At 42.9% G+C, this 23,604-nt stretch overlaps 1 protein-coding gene across 2 annotated transcripts in view; it reads left to right on the top strand.

Annotated features, from left to right (window-relative positions):
- The window catches only part of CCDC92 (coiled-coil domain containing 92), a 38,089-nt gene that overhangs the window by 5,096 nt on the left and 9,389 nt on the right, over positions 1–23,604 (top strand). Inside the window, exons 2-4 of one of the 2 annotated variants that reach the window (XM_073586116.1) lie at positions 7,361–7,655; positions 15,930–16,095; positions 18,531–18,572. In XM_073586116.1, coding sequence (XP_073442217.1) covers positions 15,966–16,095; positions 18,531–18,572 — 172 coding nt within the window. In that variant the 5' untranslated portion in view covers positions 7,361–7,655; positions 15,930–15,965. The remainder of the gene's footprint in view (positions 1–7,360; positions 7,656–15,929; positions 16,096–18,530; positions 18,573–23,604) is intronic. The other variant, XM_073586117.1, reaches the window with a different exon arrangement.

Raw genomic sequence — 23,604 nt, 5'->3', positions numbered from 1 at the left:
CGCCATGAAAGAAGCAGGTATTGCTCCCGAAACCCTGGGCCAGGCAAAGTGATCAGCGTTGCCACAAGGTGGCTACATACAGTCATGGCTGAAAGTGTTGGCCCCCTTGAAATTGTTCCTAATAATAGCAATTTTTATTTATGTAGCGCAACACAAAAACCTGAGGAGGAATAAGGCAAATTAGACATATTTTCACACAAAACCCCCAAAATGGACCAAAATAAATTGCTGGGACCTTTCCAAAATTGTGGGTAACCAACTTTGTTTCAAGCATGTGACGCTCTTTCAAACTCGCATGGGGTATGTAACAGGTGTGGTCAATAAGAAAGTCACGAGAAACCCCCCAAAAAAATATTCAAAAGAGTGCGAAAACAAATAATTTAATTACTCACAATAAACACTTTATTTAGTAATAGATAACGTATAAGGGTACCGTTACACTTAGCGATGCACCAGCGATCCCGACAACGATATGGATCGCTGGTGCATCGCTAAGTGGTCGCTAGTGAGCTGCCACACAGGCAGATCTCACCAGCGACATCGCAGGGGTCGGGGGTCGCTACTTACCTGTCAGACGCGGCGATCCTGATGTCCTCCCGCCCACGTCCACGCGCCGCTCGTCGCCACAGGAAGCGCCCGACGAGAAATGGTCCAGGATGTTCTCGCGCGACCAGCGATGAGCAGTGGGGAGCCGGTCAGAGGTAAGTATCAGACATAGCGATATCGCTGCTACGTCACAAAATCGGTGACGTTACAGCGATGTTGCTAGCGATATCGCTATGTGTAACGGGCCCCTAAAACAAGAAAAAGACAAGGACATGTTAAAAATATATCTAAAAAACAGCTCAGTAAGGGGAAGGGTATGTCCAAGAATTAGGAAAAAAATCATAAATTCAAGCCACCATTCCAATTATGTATGCCTCCAAAATGGCTCAATGTACACAATTACACCACAGATTTAAATAAAGTATAGTATTTGTTCAATGACGACATATTAAATAAGTACTAAAGTGCATATACATAATTTATTAAAGAAAAGTATTACCGTATGTGCAGCTGTAGATATATATACTACATACCGCCCCAACTCCACCACACTGCCTGATGAAGCGGTAGCAAAATTGCGTAGGAGTGGTGTGAGGGGGTTGTGGTATGTCCTTGCATTCGTTGTTTATGGAATTTAGCCATGGTTTTTTCAATACTGCAATTTGACTTGTTCAATCCGTATATAAACCATGCCTTCTAAGCAATTAGCTTTGCTATTTATTATGTAACTTACATCTCGCAGCATTTTAGGTGTGTTATCTAGTATGCTATTTTTTGCGCCCTAGTATTTATTGGTTTCATGATAGGTTGTATGCTTTTCAGTATTAAATTATGCATATGCACTTTAGTATTTAATAAATCGTCATTGGACATTTATTATAATGTAATTAAATCTGTGGCATAATTGTGTATATTGCGCCAATTGTACATTTATTCTATTTTTGAGGCATACATAATTAGAAAGGTGGTTTGAATTTATGATTGCATAATATACAGCTCCTTGATATGGCTCCTGAGCTGTTTTTTTATATATTTTTTAATATGTCCTTGCCTTTTTGTTGTTTTTTATGTTATCTATGACTAAATAAAGTGTTTCTTGTGGTTAATTACTTTTTGTTTTCACCCTCTTTTGAATACTTCTGTGGGTTTCTCTTCATTTTTTGGTAATCTAGGGTACACCTATAACTTATTGTTGCGAATTCCTTCTTTTATAGAATTTTTTATTAAATATAATATGAAAATCCCACCTGAAACCATATAAAAAGAGATGTTGACTCAATCTTTGCATTGTGTGTCTGTATTTGACACTTGAGGACTTGAGAACCAAAATTGTTGAAAAATATCAAGTCGTAAGATTACAAGTCCATCTCCAGAGATCTTGTTATTCCTTTGTCCATGGAGCACAAAATAATCAAGAAGGTTACAACCCATGGCACGGTAGCTAATCTCCCTGAACGTGGACAGCGCAGAAAAATTGATGAAAGGTTGCAAAGAAGAATAGTCTGAATGGTGGATAAGCAGCCCCAATCAAGTTCCAAACAAATTCAAATTATCCAGCAGGCTCAGGGTGCATCAGTCTCAGCGTGAACTAGTCATCGACAATTGAATTAACTGAAACACTATGACAGGAGACCCAGGAGGACCCCACTGCTGATACAGAGTCATAAAAAAGCTGAACTGCAGTTTGTCAAAATGTACATGAATAAGCCAAAATCCTTCTGTGAAAGCGTCTTGTGGACAGATGAGACCAAGAATGAGTTTTTTGGTTAAGCAAATCATTCTACTGATTACCGAAAATGGAGTGAGGCCTACAGTCAAATATGGTGGAGGTTCAAATATGTTTTGGGGTTGTTTTGCTGCCTCTGGCAATGAGTGCATTTCTGTGTGGAAGGCATCATGATATCTGAAATTTCCAAAGGATTTTGGGTTGCAATGTAGTGCACAGTGTCAGAAAGTTGAGTTTGTGTGCTAGGTCATGGGTCTTCCATGAGGATAATGACCCCAAGCATACTTCAGTAAGCACCCAGAAGTGGATGAGAAACAAAGCGCTAGAAAATTCTGAAGTGGCCAGCAATGAGTCCGGATCTAAATCCCGTTGAACATTTGTGAAAAGATCTTCAAATTGCGGTTGGGAGAAGGCACCCTTAAATATGAGAGCAGTTGGCAAAAGAAGAGTCTTCCAAAATTCCATTTGAGACGCTTCAGAAGTTTATTAATGGTTATATAAAAATGATTGAATACAGTTATTTATTCCAAAGGGTGTGCAACTAAATATTAAGTTGAGGGTGCCAACAATATTGTCTGTCCCCTTTTTGTTTTGTTTTTTGTGAAATTATGTCCAATTTCCTTTTTTCTGTTTTCTCTGTGTTTTTGTATTGTTACAGTACACACAAAGGAAATAAATGTGTATAACAAAACGTGTAACTGCAGTAATTTTTGTTAGAAATACTTACCGTATATACTCGCGTATAAGCCAAGATTTTCAGCCCATTTTTTGGGGGCTGAAAGTCCCCGTCTCGGCTTATATGCGAGTCATATAGCCAGGGGGTAGGTGGGGGAGCGGGGGTGTCAGATCACACTTACCCCCCTGGCGCGGTCTCTGCAGTCCCCCTGCTTGTCCCACGGTCTCCTTTCCTTCCTACAGCGGTCACATGGTACCGCTCATTAAAGTCATGAATATGCACATATTTATTACTTTAATGAGCGGTACCTCGTGACCGCTGAAGGAAGGAAGGGAGACCGTGGGAGAAGCGGGGCTGCAGAGACCGCGCCAGGGGGAGGTAAGTATATGCTATATTCACCTGTCCCGATTCCAACGCTGCTCGCCGCTGTCTACTCGCCGGGTCCCTCTGTCAGTGACGTTCAGGCAGCAGAGGGCACAATGACCTAGTTAGTGCGCGCCCTCTGCTGCATGACGTCATTGACAGAGGGACCGGGTGGGCAGACAGCGGCGAGCAGCGTTGGAACCGGGACAGGTGAATATCTCACGTGCCGGGTCCTGAGCCAGCGGCGGACAAGAGGTGAGTATGTCCTTTTTTTTTTTTTTTTTTTAAATACCTGCAGTAGCGGCAGCAGCAATATATGGGGGCATAATCTATGGGGCATATTCATTGGAGCATCTTATGGGGCAGCATATGGGAGCATATTCAATGGAGCATCTTATGGGGCAGCATATGGGGGCATATTCAATGGAGCATCTTATGGGGGCAGCATATGGGGACATATTCAATAGAGCATCTTATGGGGGCAGCATATGGGGGCATATTCAATGGAGCATCTTATGGGGGCATATTCAGTGAAGCATCTTATGGGACAGCATATGGGGCATAATCAATGGAGCATCTTATGGAGGAAGCATATGGGGGCATAATCTATGGAGCATCTTATGGGGCATAATCTATGGAGCATCTTATGGGGCCTATTATATGAAGCATCTTATGGGGCAACATATGGGGCATAATCTATGGAGCATCTTATGGGGCCTATTCTATGGAGCATCTTATGGGGCAGCATCTGGGGCATAATCTATTGAACATCTTATGGAGCCATTACCTTTATGGAGCATCTTATGGGGCCATTATTAACCTTTGTGCAGCATTATATGGGGTGTATTTTTTATGGAGCATCTTATGGGGCCCATCATGAACTGTATGGAGCATTATATGGGGCTCCTGATTCAATATGACTATTCAAAAACATTTAACCTACTGATGTCTCAATTAATTTTACTTTTATTGGTATCTATTTTTGTTTTTGAAATTTACCAGTAGCTGCTGCATTTTCCACGCTAGGCTTATACGTGAGTCAATAAGTTTTCCCAGTTTTTTGTGGCAAAATTAAGGGGGTCGGCTTATACACAAGTATATACGGTCATTTTATGGATCAATTTCAAGAGTGCCAACACTTTTGTTCATGACTGTACATGTGTTTTTAACATGATCACTTTTTAACACGTATTTTCTTAGTAAACCACTATATTTTATTTGGTAGTGCAGAACCACCAGATATCTAATTTATCCATCAGACATGCAACAGCTGCAGACTTTTGTAATTCTTAGTAAGTTTGGGATTTGTAGTCGTATCCCATTCACTCTCAGTGGCTTCACGAATGCTAATGGATTGATGCAACATCACATATAAAGTAAATCAAACTTCTGTGAAATCAAACTGTCCAAACTGTGATAATTTCTATCTGTTGTCTATTCCATTTGCACAACAGCATGTCAAATTGATTGTCAATAAGTGTAGCTTCCTAAGTGTACAGTTTGATTTCACAGAAGTTTGACTTACGTGGAGTTATATTCTGTTGTTTAAGTATTCCTTTTATTTTTTTGAACAGTGTAGTTCCTCGAGATTGTACAGTACTTCTACGGCAGTGTTCACACTGCATTTATGCATTGCTTCGGGGTTTCTGTCTGAATCCCAGAGTGAAAGTGTTTGTTTCTGTGCCGGTCTGAAAAAACTCGACAGTGCCGCAAAAAAGAACAAACTGTATTCATTTGAACTTCGTTTCTGTCATTGCAGTCACTGACTCCCTTGTGGTTACATGTGAAACCCCTTATTCGGGGATTTAGGAGGAACCGCTGGATGCTGTTGGCTTACTCATAAGTAGAGTTGAGCGAAAATGTTCAGAATCGGTCGCCGAATGTGAATTTGCCATATTTGTGCCATTTTGGTACCCTATTTGTGCCGAATTTATGTTTGATGATCGGTCCCAAACCTATTCGGTAATTTCTACTCCCATTGACTCCAGATACGTTCGGCTGTGTTTGTAACCGAAACTCTACTCATAAGTGGTTTTTGAATGGTATTTTGTGGTTTGTCGTTAAAAAGGGAAAGTAAGAGGCGATCTAGTGTGGATCATGTTTTGCCTGGGCATTTGGTCAGCGATCAGTGAGGCATTCTGTATTTGTAAAGGGACCATCACTCTCAAGTTTCTATATGTTCAGCTGAACTTTCACAATCTTGTTTTTGATCAATCCAGCCAATCGCTACATTGCAGTATTATAGAGTAACCCTTGTTTTAATTTTTATTTCATAAATCAATAGCACATGTGAAAATAAGAAATGTTGTAATATGTTACAATCGGGTAAAATCTGTGTTCAGTGAAGACAAACTTTCTCATTACTGAGATAGGAGATAGTGGTTGCTACAGATATAATTCTATGTAGATGAGTCCGCGTGCATCGGTTTGATGATGCGGCGACCCGCGTCGAGCGCAACGTGTTGTAATTTGTTGCAGTCGCCGCATCGTCAAAACGGCGCATGCGGACACATCCGCATACATCCGCATGGCCTGCGTACCCAATGTTAAAGGTAGGTACGCAGGCCACACGCAGACGTAGTCTGAGCTGACCGGAGGAGGTGCTGCAATGGGCGGGGCTTCACAGAGGAACTACGCAGCTCTGATGAACGCAAATGTGAACATAGCCTTAGGCTGACATTTAAATCTGAATAGGTCACTAAAGAAACAGGTTTTGTAACATTTTTTGCAAAAATTAGAAATTGCTGCTAAACTTTTCACCCTTCTAACATCTTAGCCAAATAAAATTACATGTGAAAAATGATGCAGATGTAAAGTAGACATATGGGAAATGTCATTTATTAATTATTTTGTACAGCATGACTAACTGGTTTGGATATAAAGTTTGAAAATTGCAAATTCTTCCTAAATTTTTGGAAAAAAAAAATCTGATATTTTCACAAATAAGCGCAAATAATATCTACCTAAATTTACCACTTGCATAAAGTACAATGCGTCACGAAAAAAACAGTCTGAGATCTGAGAATCGCTGGGACACGTTGATGCATAAAATGACGGTGGTCAGATTTGAAAAAAAAATTGACCTGGTCTTTAAGGTCAAAATTGGCTTGGCCACTAAGGGGTTAAGAAGACAGGAATAACCCTTTTAGTATAACCAATGTGAAACATAGGCTAGGTTCACATTTGCGAATGGGCGAGCTGCGGAAGGCTGCAGACTTCCTCCGTGAAGCTCTGCCCACTGCCGCATATCCTCTGTCAAGCTCCGCCTACTTCTACATACTTCTGCATGCGTCCTGCATACCCTATCTTTAACATTGGGTACGCAGGTCGTGCGGATGTATGCGGATGCCTCCGCATGCATCTTTTTGACGATGCGATGACCGCATCAAATTCTAACATTTTGCGTTCAACGCGGGTCGCCGCCTTGTCAAAACGACGTATGCGGAGGCATCTGCATAGATCCACACGACCTGCGTACCCAATGTTAAAGATAGGGTACGCAGGCCGCATGCAGAAGTAGGCGGAGCTTGATGGAGGAGGTGCGGCAGTGGGCGGAGCTTCACAGAGGAAGTCCGCAGTTTGCCCATCTGCAAATGTGAACCTAGCCATACTGATTTGTTTGTCTGATCCAGCATGATATAAGAACACATTACGTCTGTGGCGGCGTTTGGGTTGTGCTATGCCTGTTTGGTCCATTATGACTGTCATCCATTAGTAATCCCATGAGTTTGGGATCTTCAGTTACAATATGAGGCATCTATTTTCCTCTGCATTGTTTTTCCTTTTATTTTTTTTATTTGAATTATTGGCTGGCGGACCATTGGGCACCAGCCGGCACGCCAGCATGCTGTGAAGATAGCGGTTGTCCTATGTGACATTGTCGCTGCATTGACTCTTCATTGTGTTCGGTGAGGGCTTGGCCGGACGGTCTGTAGATGCAGTCATGAGACGGCTTGTATTTTTAGCACTGGGTAGCAATACATTTGATCTACCTCTGATGTGAGGGAGGGGCAGAGCTTCTTTTATTTATTTATTTTTCTTTTTTCCAGCCTCCCATCTTTCATCATCAGTATGCGGGGCATTGCCTGGGAATAAACGATCCATATCATCCCCAGCGGGATGTGAAGGGCGTTTTCTTTCACTGATCACTGGAGGACGGGGGGCTTGGAGCATCTGGCTGAGCTCTGTACATGACAGGGTGGGGACACGTTGCAGTCTGTGTCTGCGCACATCCAGTGTCATCCTTCCCCAGTGTGTGGACAGCAGTGCTGCCCTTCCTCATGAGCTGACCCTTCTACACGTGGTGCTGAAATCTACAGGAGGCGAGGATATTTCCCCCAGGAGGTAAGGATCTCTCATAATGAAGATTTCTTTGCTGCAGGTTACAGGAGGAATGTCAGTGGAGATCTGGTGATCCGCATTGCAGATGGGAACCTGTGTCCAGACCGGTAGCATCATGATTTATTCACTTTGATGTGAGGAGATACAACCTCACATCTTTGTGAGGTGCTGTAATATAATGGTGTTTTATGTGTCCCTGCGCTGCCTCGCAGTGTCCGAAAATGATTCATTGGTTTCTAATTATAACCTCCCTCCAGAGCTCCGGTACCTGAGCCTTCCTAGCACCCAGTATACAGCCACTCTGTGCCGCCTTCTTATTGGCTTTGTTAGGGGCACTAAGCAGTGCTCCCAGGAGCCCCCCCCCCCCCCCCGTCAGAGGGATCGCTGCCCTAGGAAGGACCAAGTCAGCCTTTATATCTATTTTGCAATAGAAGTTCCAATGGGTGTTAGGATGTGTCCATAGGACCTGCACTGGGAGGAGGCGCAGAGATCATCCATGTTACCTGCAGTGGATTACCATATATTGTCAGCGGGCAGCAGAAAAAGAAAAGTTTCACTCCACATGTTGTGAGTTTTTACACTAGGTTTACAGCGTGGACCGTGTGTACTTCATTGGATCTCTCCTGCTGAGATCACTTGCTCGATTTCTTAGTCTTGTTTGGCAAAAAAAAAAAAATTTAAAAAAACATCCCGTCTAAGCAGCTTTTTGTTTCTTTTTCCTATTTTTGTTCATGGAAAGATTCTGGGAATTTGCAGCTGTAACTACAAGATGAAGGCTATTTGCGCAATTAACCTTTTCTAGGTCACATGAGTTTAGAATACATCAATTTGCAATGTATGAATTAGTTTACAATTTTTAACATTGAGATTGTGGCACCATACGCCACAGCATAGTACACAACCCTCATAACCAGTGTAATTCAAGATGTTTAATGCAATACATATACACACTCCATGCATGCACACACACACACTCAATACTAACAGATATTATATACATATAAACACTATACACACATTATATACATATAAACACTGCACACATTATATACAGTTAGGTCCATATATATTTGGACAGAGACAACATTTTTCTAATTTTGGTTCTAGACATTACCACAATGAATTTTAAACTAAACAATTCAGATGCAGTTGAAGTTCAGACTTTCAGCTTTCAATTGAGAGTATCCACATTAAAATTGGATGAAGGGTTTAGGAGTTTCAGCTCCTTGTGCCACCCTGTTTTTAAATGGACCAGAAGTAATTGGACAGATTAAATAATTGTAAATAAAATGTTCATTTCTAGTACTTGGTTGAAAACCCTTTGTTGGCAATGACTGCCTGAAGTCTTGAACTCATGGACATCACCAGATGCTGTGTTTCCTCCTTTTTGATGCTCTGCCAGGCCTTCACTGCGGTGGTTTTCAGTTGCTGTTTGTTTGTGGGCCTTTCTGTCTGAAGTTTAGTCTTTAACAAGTGAAATGCATGCTCAATTGAGTTGAGATCAGGTGACTGACTTGGCCATTCAAGAATATTCCACTTCTTTGCTTTAATAAACTCCTGGATTGCTTTGGCTTTCTGTTTTGGGTCATTGTCCATCTGTTGTATGAAACGACGACCAATCAGTTTGGCTGCATTTGGCTGGATCTGAGCACACAGTATGGCTCTGAATACCTCAGAATTCATTCGGCTGCTTCTGTCCTGTGTCACATCATCAATAAACATTAGTGACCCAGTGCCTCTGGCAGCCATGCATGCCCAAGCCATCACACTGCCTCCGCCGTGTTTTACAGATGATGTGGTATCCTTTGGATCATGAGCTGTACCACGCCTTCGCCATACTTTTCTCTTTCTATCATTCTGGTAGAGGTTGATCTTGGTTTCATCTGTCCAAAGAATGTTCTTCCAGAACTGTGCTGGCTTTTTTAGATGTTTTTTAGCAAACTCCAGTCTAGCCTTTTGATTCTTGAAGCTTATGAGTGGCTTGCACCGTGCAGTGAACCCTCTGTATTTACTTTCATGCAGTCTTCACTTTATGGTAGATTTGGATATAGATACACCTACCTCCTGGAGAGTGTTGTTCACTTGGTTGGCTGTTGTGAAAGGGTTTCTCTTCACCATGGAGATTATTCTGCGATCATCCACCACTGTTGTCTTCTGTGGGCGCCCAGGTCTTTTTGCATTGATGAGTTCACCAGTGCTTTCTTTCTTTCTCCGGATGCACCAAACTGTAGATTTTGCCAATCCTAATGTTGTAGCAATTTCTCGGATGTGTTTTTTCCATTTTTGCAGCTTAAGGATGGCTTGTTTCACCTGCATGGAGAGCTCCTTTGACCGCGTGTTTCCTTCACAGCAAAACCTTCCAAATGCAAGCACCACACCTCAAATCAACTCCAGGTCTTTTATCTGATTAATTGAGAATGACATAACGAAGGGATTGCCCACACCTGTCCATGAAATGGCCTTGGAGTCAATTGTCTAATTACTTTTGGTCCCTTTAAAAACAGGGTGGCACATGTTAAGGAGCTGAAACTCCTAAACCCTTCATCCAATTTTAATAAGGATACCCTCAAATGAAAGCTGAAAGTCTGAACTTCAACTGCATCTGAATTGTTTTGTTTAAAATTCATTGTGGTAATGTCTAGAACCAAAATTAGAAGAATGTTGTCTCTGTCCAAATATATATGGACCTAACTGTACATATAAACACTATACACACATTATATATATACATATAAACACTATATTCACACATTTAACATATGAACACTATACACATATACACACAGTGTATGCATATACAAAAACTATATACATATATACCCATACTCTACATATGCACACTATACACATGTATACAGATATTCTACGTATGTATAAACTATTTCCATATGTACACACACTCTACATATGCACACACTATATACATATATATATATATATATATATATAATATATATATACACACACTTTCCATATGCACATCATATGAGCCGTCAATATATGGAAACTGGGTGCCGGGAAGTATTATGTCAGCTGTCGGCTCACTATTGTTCTGAGACACACCCTGAGGAAGACGGAGCTCAGGTCGTGTGATCTTTCTTCGTCTCCTCCTATAACAGAAGACCATATAACGTGTGTCCTGCCCCTGTGTCCAGTAAACAGTGTGAGACGGGTACAATGGTCAGAATTTGCACAGTACCCAAAGAGAGAGCACGACGGCCAGGATCTGTAGAGTGCAAACACAATACTATCACTGTGGTAATGTCACATAATGCTCGTGGAGATACTGTAACATTATTAAGGCCATAGCGTTAATACATGGTGCGCTGTCCAAACTTGTCTAATTAACATGTACGTTATTACAATAGGCCTGATGTGAGGCCCAAAAGATTCATCAACTAATGTAAAAACTACAAACTGCGTCAATGGGACTCGTTTACGGAAACCATCTAAGGCTGTGTGCACACGCTGCGGATTGTGCTGCGGAATTTTCCGCGCGGATTTGTGTAAATCCGCAGGTAAAACCGCAGGTCAAAAGACCATGGAGCAGGTGCCAAACCGCAGCGGAATCCGCACAAATAATTGACATGCTGCGGTTTTGAAACTGCAGCAAATCCATGCGGAAAATTCCGCACAGTGTGCACTGCGGATTTCATTTTCCATTGATTATAATGGTACTGTACACCACAGCAGAATCCGCAGCGTGTGCACACACCCTTAAAGAAAATCTTTTTGTCCCGTCCTGTCCAGCATTACACAGATAAACCATTGATGTGAATGAGCACTGTGTAATGTTTGCGTTCCCCTGTGGTGGCGCGGCAGAGAGATTGATCACTTTATTGACAATTATTTCTACAGATTACAGATAATAATTTTTATTTCTACGGTGTCATCATATTCCAGAACAGTTCACATTTCAGTGGGGATATGTGCAGGCAATAAAGACGTTACAGAATAACACATAATTCATCAGGTACCTCGAGGAGTGAGGGTCCTACTCACAAGCTTACAATCTAAAATCAAAGCCCTCTTTTCATTGCTCCTTAGAGCTAAGACTTGCTATTATCAACAACTATCTTACAAATCACCATAAAAATGGGATCGTTGGACCTCAAACCTAATTCTTGATTTATATACCATAGTCAAATTCATAACTATCCATTCTTCTTCCCTCTTGTTTTTGGTATTCTTGTGGATAATAGAAATATACCGTATATACTCGCGTATAAGCCGAGATTTTTCAGCCCTTTTTTTTTAGCTGAAAGTCCCCTTCTCGGCTTAAACGCGAGTCATATACACCACGGGGTCGGCAGGGGAGGGGGAGCGGGAGTGTCAGATCATACTCACCCCCGCTTGGTGCGTCTACAAACCCCCCCTGCTTCTCCCACGGCCTCAGGCTCCTTCCTTCAGCGGTCACGTGGTACCGCTCATTGAAGTAATGAATATGCGCATATTCATGACTTTAATGAGCAGTACCACGTGACCGCTGAAGGAAGGAGCCTGAGACCGTGGGAGAAGGGGCTGCAAAGACTGTGCCAGGAGGGGGTAAGTATATGTAATAGTCACCTGTCCCCATTCCACCGTTGCCGCTCTGTCTTCCGGGTTCTCTGTATGTGATGTTCAGATTAGAGGGCGCGGTGACGTAGTTAGTGCACGCCACATCCTCTGCTGCCTGAAAATCACTGACAAAGGACCCGGAAGACAGAGCAGCAGCGTTGGAACGGGGACAGGAGAATATCTGAGGTGCCGGGGCCCTGAGCCAGCGGTGACACCGGCACCTGGCCCCCCATAGCGCGCCGGTGTCCCCGCCTGCTCAGGTCACTGGCACCTGGCCCTCAGCGACGAGAGGTGAGTATGCCATATTTTTTATTTGCAGCAGCAGTGGCAGCATATGGGGCATAATCTATGGAGCATCTTATGGGGGCATAATCTATGGAGCATCTTATGGGGGCATAATCTATGGAGCATCTTATGGTGCAGCATATGGGGGCATAATCTATGGAGCATCTTATGGGGGCATTATCTATGGAACATCTTATGAGGCCATTACCTTTATGGAGCAGCATATGAGGCATATTATTCTATGGAGCATCTTATGGGGGCATTATTAACCTTTGTGCAGCATTATATGGGGTGTATTTTGAATGGAGCATCTTATGGGGCCATCATGAACTGTCTGGAGCATTATATGGGGCTCCTGATTCAGTATGGATATTCAAAAACATTTAACCTACTGATGTCTCAACTAATTTTACTTTTATTGTTATCTAGTTTTATTTTTGAAATTTACCAGTAGCTGCTGCATTTCCCACCCTAGGCTTATACTCGAGTCATTAAGTTTTCCCAGTTTTTTTTGTGGCAAAATTAGGTGGGTTGGCTTATACACGGGTCGGCTTATACACGAGTATATACAGTAACTCTTCTTAATTATTTAATTGTTTTTGCTGTTACTATCGTTATTGTTATATTGCCTATTTAACCTACATATTTCAATGTTATTTCCTTTGCTACAAACTAAGTTCTCCCCGTTCTCCTCCTCCTTTCCCCTTCCCTTTTCCAAAGGTTCAAAACAGAACCTTTAACAAGTAGTTTTTTAAAAGAAAAATATAATCAAGTTAAAGGGTGTAGAAACTTATAAAACAGAGATCCATAGGCCGCAATTCACATCAGGTGTACATGTAGTGATTTCACCAGGAAATCTCCTGTCATATGTGTTGAACATGTCCACAGGGCTCCTCTGGTTTGAAGAAAGCGAAAAGTGTGTCCTTTAGACCTCTGTTTAGCTGGTATGTGTCCATGTGTATCGCATAATATAGGTGTGTAGTAGCTTGGTACACTGTCCATCACAGCCTCCTGTCCATCACAGCCTCCCGTGCATCACAGCCTCCCGTGCATCACAGCCTCCCGTGCATCACAGCCTCCTGTCCATCACAGCCTCCTGTCCATCACAGCCTCCTGTCCATCACATCCTCCTGTGCATCACATCCTCCTGTGCATCACATCCTCCTATTCATCACATCCTCCTGTGCATCACAGCCTCCTGTCCATCACAGCCTCCTGTCCATCACATCCTCCTGTCCGTCACATCCTCCTGTCCGTCACATCCTCCTGTCCGTCACAGCCTCCTGTCCATCACAGCCTCCTGTCCATCACAGCCTCCTGTGCATCACAGCCTCCTGTGCATCACAGCCTCCTGTTCATCACATCGTCCTGTGCATCACATCGTCCTGTGCATCACTGCCTCCTGTCCATCACACCCTCCTGTCCATCACACCCTCCTGTCCATCACATCCTCCTGTCCATCACAGCCTCCTGTCCATCACAGCCTCCTGTCCATCACAGCCTCCTGTCCATCACATCCTCCTGTGCATCACAGCCTCCTGTCCATCACAGCCTCCTGTGCATCACATCCTCCTGTGCATCACATCCTCCTGTGCATCACATCCTCCTGTTCATCACATCGTCCTGTGCATCACAGCCTCCTGTCCATCACAGCCTCCTGTCCATCACATCCTCCTGTCCTTCACAGCCTCCTGTCCATCACATCCTCCTGTCCATCACATCCTCCTGTCCATCACATCCTCCTGTCCACAGCCTCCTGTCCATCACAGCCTAATGTGCATCACAGCCTCCTGTGCATCACAGCCTCCTGTGCATCACAGCCTCCTGTCCATCACATCCTCCTGTCCATCACATCCTCCTGTCCGTCACATCCTCCTGTCCGTCACATCCTCCTGTCCGTCACAGCCTCCTGTCCGTCACAGCCTCCTGTCCATCACAGCCTCCTGTGCATCACAGCCTCCTGTGCATCACAGCCTCCTGTGCATCACAGCCTCCTGTGCATCACATCGTCCTGTGCATCACTGCCTCCTGTCCATCACACCCTCCTGTCCATCACACCCTCCTGTCCATCACATCCTCCTGTCCATCACAGCCTCCTGTCCATCACAGCCTCCTGTCCATCACAGCCTCCTGTCCATCACATCCTCCTGTGCATCACAGCCTCCTGTCCATCACAGCCTCCTGTTCATCACATCGTCCTGTGCATCACATCCTCCTGTGCATCACATCCTCCTGTTCATCACATCGTCCTGTGCATCACAGCCTCCTGTCCATCACAGCCTCCTGTCCATCACAGCCTCCTGTCCTTCACAGCCTCCTGTCCATCACATCCTCCTGTCCATCACATCCTCCTGTCCATCACATCCTCCTGTCCACAGCCTCCTGTCCATCACAGCCTAATGTGCATCACAGCCTCCTGTGCATCACAGCCTCCTGTGCATCACAGCCTCCTGTCCATCACATCCTCCTGTCCATCACATCCTCCTGTGCATCACATCCTCCTGTGCCTCACATCCTCCTGTTCATCACATCCTCCTGTTCATCACATCGTCCTGTGCATCACAGCCTCCTGTCCATCACAGCCTCCTGTCCATCACAGCCTCCTGTCCATCACAGCCTCCTGTTCATCACATCGTCCTGTGCATCAGAGCCTCCTGTCCATCACAGCCTCCATTGAACGTACCTGAAGCTTTATCCTTTGGAGAAGTGAGAGGCCAAATTATGTGTTCCCTGCCGCCATATTGTACAAATTCCAGGTTTTTCTGATGATTTTGTCCCTTTCAATCAAATTCTGAATATGCAATGTGATATGTTATCGTTCCTGTCATGTTGAGTGGACACTCATCCACCAGATATTTATACATAGATTGCATGGTAATCCTCCTTTTTCTAGGAAATATCTGAGCAGGATTGGGTTAAGAAGACTTCAAACAACTAAGTGGAAAGACTGTAACCACACAATTATTAGAAAATAAATTAGCTATTATATTGATTAGAAGAACTGATTTGGCCACTGTCATCCGATGCTCGTAGTTACTGCTATTTTGCACATATGCAAACAGTCTATTAGTCAGATTTGTGCAAACGTCAATGGCAATTCGCAGGTGGTGCTGACATTAGCTGTGGCGCAGTTAGCTGTAGAAATAATGTGTAATGAACAATACTATTATTACTTATAGCCATCTCATAGATGTCTCGGAAGATGCCATTACGTGATCTTAAGATGAATATTGACATGTTAGAACTTTTTGTGTTATTTTCTATTGATTTGCACTGCATTGTACTGATAAATCGTCAAAGTTTTTGTATAAATATATAGATATATTTTATTTTTTAAGGCTCCATATTGAGCAGAGAGTTAAAACTTACAGTAATTGTTGACTCTAATGTGAGCAGAATTGCTGATCCTATGTGTATATATTTTTTCAAATGCAGGCTCACACCTTCCTCTCTCCTTTAAAAGCAATCAAGATGGCCACTTCTAACCTGGAAAATCAACTGCAAAGTGCCCAAAAGAACCTGTTGTTTCTGCAGCAGGAGCATGCCAATACACTGAAAGGATTACACTCGGAGATCCGCCGGCTACAGCAGCACTGCACAGGTCAGAATGGAGCATAAGAGGGTCTGACATCTGTAATATTTATCCCTCCCTCCAGCTTGAGGCGTGGACTGACCACAGATCTCCTAACCCGAACTCGACAGCATAATGCGCGTTTATAAGGCCAGTCCAACCATCATGGTTCGTACTCAGACCACGGTACACAGATGTGTGAAATCGGCCTTAGTGAGAAACCTGTCCATCTAGCTGAGCCTAGGGGGAGGTCCACTTAGGCCAGTTTCACACATCCATGTATCACTCTCCGATAACACGATGCATGGGCCAACTGAGTCTCCTCGCCTAAATTCGACAGCCTCGTGGGCATGTATGAGACTGTTGAGTTCAGGTTTATTCCGTAGATCACGGATCTTACAGTGTTCGTGATACACAATTAGCCTTAGAGCCAGACTTGTCCATCAAGCCAAGCTTGGAGCATAGACATTCGGAGGACACGTGTCCCTGTCCAAACCACGGCCCCTGCTCATATAGACTAATGCTTTGCATGGCCGTCTTCATGATGCCTCCTAATGAATTTGTCACATCTTTCAGCTGCCGTGCACCAGTGCCATAATTGCTGCCCCAGTCAGGGAAAGTAGTGCATTTCTGTCATAATTTAAGACACTTTTGTAACGTAATTTCTGATTAATTTTTTAGCTTGCCCCATAACATCAGAGGTCTACTCACTTTTCTAAAAGTTGTCGCAAGTGGCCGGGGTTGATATAAAAACGTCAAAAAGTGTTACGTTTTTGTGCAACTTCAAATTTGGCAACATTTCAAGCAGTTTCGCTCTCGAAAACTGACAAACTGCTTGATAAATCAGTACCTTTGTTTTCTCTGAAATGGCATAGCAATTTAAAGTTAATTCTGATTCACTGTCATGAGGGCATCTGATGGTTTTTTCACGATCATAAGTGATGGAATTCTGCTAGCATATGCCTTCACCTATTGAATAGTGAGGGTCCAGCTGCCAGGACTCCCACCAGTCCTGACAATGAAGCAGGAGTGCTTGTCAGGTGGTTCAGCTCCCTCAGATATTTTCCCTGCCCAGTGACGCTCCTGGACACATGCTTTATAGGGCACGAATACACACACCTGATCACTTGAAGTATTAGCAATATTACAGACCCCCAACATATTAGGTGGCTAGAAGGACATAGTGTTATGTTATATCCCAGCTATATTTGCAAAAAAATCTAAGTGGCATCTAAAGGCTGATGTCCATCCAAACATTGGCAACCAGTCTTTATTTATACACTCCTGAACAGTGAAATTGCAACACCATAAAGGGAAAATGAAATTAATGATGTAATGAGATGCAAATGATGAAAACATAGATACAGAATTCTCAAATTATTTTGATTTCTCAGTAATGCTCAGAAAAACACCTTGGCATACTAATAATGAGATTATTAAGGATTTTGTGAGGAATGTACTGACTCACTGAATGCAGTTCGGTACTCAGATCACCAAGATCCTCTTCTTTGCAATCGCCTACATATGATGTTCCCCCGATATGCTCGATGGGAGACAAGTGTGGAGACTCTGTAGGCCATGGTAGCAAGTTTAGGCCAAGTAGGCTGCTCACAATATCATGAGCAACATGTGGCCTGACGTTGTCGTGTTGAAAAACACTGGGACGCTTTGGAGAAGTGACTGTACCACTGATTCCACCACCAAATCAATTTAATGCTAAGCTTGCATATCAATAACATGTCTCTCGATCCTGTGATCTCCATCATTCTACAACTTTTCTTTCTTGGTGTTGTCATTTCAGCGCTGAGGAACGTAGATGATATAACAAGCACTAGACTTATCACAACGACATATGATTGAAACAAGATACACGGACAGACCCTTGAGGAATATGTGGGAACAGCCAGACATGGGGGGGGAGCCTTGCTGTCAGAGTACATCTCTCCAGTCATCCCCATCTGTTCCCTGTGATGTACTGCATATATAGTTGCTTTTTTCTTTTTTTGTTTTCTGCTTTATTGTACACTCTTGTATGAGACACTTTTATTCCACGTTTTCAGCTGTTAATACCTTCATTCTATCATTGTATTCCTCATCTTTGCACTTGCACTTTTGCACTCAGTAGCAGTTGGCACTTTTTCTCAGTAACTTAGGGTCTTTGCTGGGTGTAGGAGGGGAGTTGAGTCAGCACACTGCAAGTGCAATGAGATAGGACTATGTGCCCTGAGTTTCTATACATGTTCTTAATGGTGTGTATTATTACATATGGGTAAAGACTGTTTGCCTCTTGTGAATGTGTACTAGCCGTAAACTGTAGTATTGGTTTCACATCTGTAGCTCTTCAATCCACCTTGTATATTATAAGTGGCATCATAAGATGGACATGCATTTCATGGGAGGTAAAAGTTTCAAGTAATTTCATGACTTCGATTCTCAACCATCTTCTCTGTATTCTTTATCTATAGATCTAACGTATGAACTGACGCTTCAAACGTCCGATCAGACAGGTAAACGCTATAAAGCTTCATTCATTAATATGGCATTTTCTTATTATGCAGTAGGTCTAAATGTTTTATTTCCTTTTACCAATGGAGGATTTCCTCAGTTGTCCATGGTGTCATATGCACCTATTCAGCAAAGAAAAGAACAAGGAAACTTTTCTTTACTGATCCAGTAGCTGCCTTCAAGCTGAATCTGATAGACAAATAGAAATGTATGAAAGGGATGTGCACTGTGCCAGCATGGTCGCCACTCGCTCACACTGCTTTCTTTGTTGTTCTTATCTATCACAGCTCCGCTATCCTTCCTCCTGTCTGTGCAGAAGACAGCGGGACTGTATTAGAATTGTAAATGTAATGTTGGAAACGCTGGTTTCTAACTACTGTTAAACAGGTAACAATGGCATTTCTGTAAGTATAACATGCTTAAAGGGATTCTCCAAGAGTTCCAAATGTTAATTGTTAACCCCTTAACGACCACCAATACGCCTTTTAACAGCTGCAGTTAAGGTTACTTAATTTCTCTCTCATCTGATTTGATTTCATATCACAGGAGAGAGAAACGGTGTCCCCCGATACGTCCGGTGTCCCTGCATCCCCCCGTGTTGTCCCCCTACCGCCGGTGTCTTCTTCCAGTAAGAAAATGCACATGTGCCCGCCGAGATCTGCCGGCCAGCAACCGGGAACATTAAGAAATTTTTCCTGTTGGTTCATTTTGATCACTGTGATAGACCCTATCACTAGGGTTTGGCTAAAGCTAGGGTGTGGTTAGGGTTGGAGTTGTGGATAGGGTTGGAGTTGTGGTTGGGGTTAGGGTTAGAGGTGTGTTGGTGTTAGGGTTGTGGTTGGGGTTAGGATTGGGGTTGGGGGTGTGTTGGGGGTAGGGTTGGAGTTAGGATTGGGGTGTTGCACTGTTTAGGTACATCAGGGGGAGTCTCCAAACGTGATATGGCGCCACCATTGATTCCAGCCAATTTTGCGTTCAAAAAGTCAAATGGTTCTCCCTCCCTTCTGAGCCCTGCCATGCGCCCAAACAGTGGCTTTCCCCCACATACAGGGTATTGGCATTCTCAGGAGAAATTGCAGAACAAATTTTGTGGTCCATTTTCTCCTGATACCCTTGTGAAAATAAGAAAAAATTGGGTGCAAAGTAAATTTTTTTGTGGAAAAAGTAAAATGTTCATTTTTTTTCCTACCACATTGCTTTAGTTCTTGTTTTGCGCACCTTGAGGGGTGCAGTTTTTAGAATAGTGTCTCTTTTGGGTATTTTCTATTATATTGACCCCCCCTCCCCCCCAAAACGCACTTCAAATGAGCGGTGGTCCATAAAAAAAATGGTTTTGTAAATTTTGTTGGAAAAACGAGAAATCGCTGGTCAACTTTTAACCCTTATAACGCCCGGAAACAAAAAATGTTTCCTAAATTGTTCTGATGTAAAGTTGACATATGGGAATTGTTATTTATTAACTATTTTGTGTGACACCACTCTCTGATTTTAAGGGTACACAAATTAACCCCAAGGGTGGTTTGCACGTTCATGACCGGGCCAATTTTTACAATTCTGACCACTGTACCTTTATGAGGTCATAACTCTGGAATGCTTCCATGGATCCCGGTGATTCTGACATTGTTTTCTCGTGACATATTGTACTTCATGTTAGTGGTAAAATTTCATTCAAATAACTTGCGTTTATTTGTGAAAAAAACGGAAATTTGGCAAAAATTTTGAAAATTTCGCAATTTTCCAACTTTGAATTTTTATGCCCTTAAATCACAGAGATACGGCACACAAAAAACTTGATAACTAACATTTCCCACATGTTTACTTTACATCAGCACAATTTTGGAACCAAAATTTTTTTTTGTTAGGAAGTTATAAGGGTTAAAAGTTGACCAGCGATTTCTCATTTTTACAACACCATTTTATTTTTAGGACCACATCACATTTGAAGCCACTTTGAGGGGTCTATATGATAGAAAATACCCAAAAGTGACACCATTCTAAAAACTGCACCCCTTAAGGTGCTCAAAACCACATTCAAGAAGTTTATTAACCCTTTAGGTGCGTCACAGGAATTTTTTTGAATATTTAAAAAAAAATGAACATCTAACTTTTTTTCACAAAAAAAATACTTCAGGTTCAATTTTTTTTATTTTACCAAGGGTAACAGGAGAAGTTGGACTGCAAAAGTTATTGTGCAATTTGTCCTGAGTACGCTGATACCTGATTTGTGGGGGGGAACGACTGTTTCGGCGCATGGCAGAGCTCAGAATGGAAGGAGCGCCGTTTGACTTTTTCAATGCAAAATTGGCTGGAATTCAGATCGGACGCCATGTCACGTTTGGAGAGTCCCTGATGTACCTAAACAGTGGAAACCCCCTACAAGTGACCCCATTTTGGAAACTAGACCCCCCAAGGAACTTATCTAGATATGTGGTGAGAACTTTGAACCCACAAGGGCTTTACAGAAGTTTATAACGTACAGCGGTACAATTAAAAAATCATATTTTTTCCAAAAAAATGATCTTTTCACCCTCAATTCTTATTTTTCCAAGGGTAACAGCACCCTAAAAGTTATTGTACAATTTGTCCTGAGTACGCTGATACCCCACATGTGGGGGTAAACCACTATTTGGGCGCATGGCAGAGCTCGGAAGGGAAGCAGCGCCATTTGACGTTTTTGGCTGGAATTGAGATCGGACACCATGTCGCGATTGGAAAACCCCTGATGTACCTAAACAGTGGAAACCCCCCCACAAATGACACCATTTTGTAAACTAGACCCCCCCCCAAGGAACTTATCTAGATGTGTGGTGAGCACTTTGAACCCCCCAGTGCTTCACAGAAGTTTATAACGCCCGGGCGTGAAAATAAAAAATTCGTATTTTTTCCACAAACATGATCAATTAGTCCCCAATTTTTTTATTTTCCCAAGGGTAACAGGAGAAATTGAACCCCAAAAGTTGTTGTCCAATTTGTCCTGAGTACGCTGACACCCCTTATGTGGGAGAAAACTACTGTATGGACACACGTCGGGGCTCGGAAGGGAAGCAGTGACGTTTTGGAATGCAGACTTTGATGGAATGGTCTGCGGGTGTCATGTGCGTTTGGAGAGCCCCTGATGTACCTAAACTATTGAAACTCCCCATAAGTAACCCCATTTTGGACACTAGACCCCCCACGGAACTTATCTAGATGTGTGGTGAGCACTTTGAACCCCCAAGTGCTTCACAGAAGTTTATAACGCTCGGACGTGAAAATAAAAAAATCATTTTTTTCCACAAAAATGATATTTTTGCCCCCAATTTTTTATTTTCCTAAGGGTAACAGGAGAAATTGGACCCCAAAAATTGTTTTGCAATTTGTCCTGAGTAGGCTGATACCCTACATGTGGGGGTAAAACACTGTTTGGGCGCATGGCAGAGCTTGGAAGGGAAGGAGCACCATTTGACTTTTTCAACTCAGAATTGGCTGGAATTGAGATCAGACGCAATGTTGCATTTGGAGAGCCCCTGATGTGCCCAAACGGTGGAAACCCCCAATTCTAACTCCAACCCGAACCCCAACACGCCCCTAACCCTAATCTCAGCCCTAACCCTAGCCCTAACCCTAATGGAAAAATGGAAATAAATACATTTTTTTTATTTTATTATTTTTCCCTAACTAAGGGGGTGATAATGGGGGGTTTGATTTACTATTTATGGCGGTTTTTATGTTTGGCAGCTGTCGCACGCTAAAAGACGCTTTTTATTGTAAAAATAGTTTTTGCATCACCACATATTGAGAGCTATAATTTTTCCGTATTTTGACCCACTGAGTCATGTGAGGTCTTATTTTTTGCGGGACGAGTTGACGTTTTTATTGGTACCATTTTCGGGCACGTGACATTTTTTGATCGCTTTTTATTCCGATTTTTGGGACGCAGAATGAACAAAAACCAGCGTTTCATGAATTTTGTTTTGGGGGAGTGCGTTTACACCGTTCCGTGTGCGGTAAAATTGATAAAGCGATTTTATTCTTCGGGTCAGTTCGGTTACAGCGATACCTCATTTAGGTCGTTTTTTTATGTTTTGTCGGTTTTATGCAATGAAAACTATTTTATATAAAAAATAATTATTTTTGCATCGCTTTGTTCTGCGAGCTATAACTTTTTTATTTTTTCGCTGATGATGCTGTGTGGCGGCTCGTTTTTTGCGGGACAAGATGACGTTTTCAGCGGTACCATGGATATTTATATGCGTCTTTTTGATCGCGCGTTATTACACTTTTTGTTTGGTGGTATGATAATAAATCATTATTTTTTGCTTCGTTTTTTATTTTTATTTTTTAATGGGTTCGCTAAAGGGGTTAACTAATGGGACAGTTTTATAGGGCGGGTCGTTACGGACGCGGCGATACCTAATATGTGTACTTTTATTGTTTTTTTTTTTTTTTATTTCCAAAAAATGGATTTATTTGGGGGAATATTTTTTTTTTTTTCTAATTTATTTGGCGATTTTTTTTTTTTAATTATTTTAACACTTTTTTTTTATTTTTTTTTTTTTAACTTTATTAAATAGTCCCAGGTGGGACATCACTGTCCTGTGACAGATCGCTGATCTGTCACATCACAGATCACTTTGACAGATCAGCAATCTGTCACAGGCATTGAAGAAGACTTCCTCTTGCCTGCGCTTTGCAGGCACTGAGGAAGCCAGCTTCCTGCAGGCCCCCGAAGGCCCCCGTCGCCATCTTGGATTCGGGGGCCTGCAGGAAAGGAGCCCCCGCAGCAGCGCTGCACATTGCGCTGCTGTGGGGGGCTCAGGGAAGCACGGAGGGAGCCCCCTCCCTGCCGATGCTTCCCTTTAATCCCCGGTACACCGCAATCGTGTTTGATCGCGGTGTGCAAGGGGCTAACGTGTCGGGGGCAGTCCGTGACCGCCCCTGACACATTGTGCCGGGTGTCAGCTGTGATAATCAGTAGACGTACTATCCCGTCCATGGGCATAGGGGCCTGGGTCCCATGGACGGGTTAGTACGTCTGATGTCAGAAAGGGGTTA

Source organism: Dendrobates tinctorius, unplaced genomic scaffold (assembly GCF_039654945.1).
Source record: "Dendrobates tinctorius isolate UK_male_01 unplaced genomic scaffold, ASM3965494v1 ptg000090l, whole genome shotgun sequence".
Classification (NCBI taxonomy): domain Eukaryota; kingdom Metazoa; phylum Chordata; class Amphibia; order Anura; family Dendrobatidae; genus Dendrobates; species Dendrobates tinctorius.
Note: the sequence above shows the minus strand (reverse complement) of the source record. Positions and strands in the feature narration are given on the sequence as shown.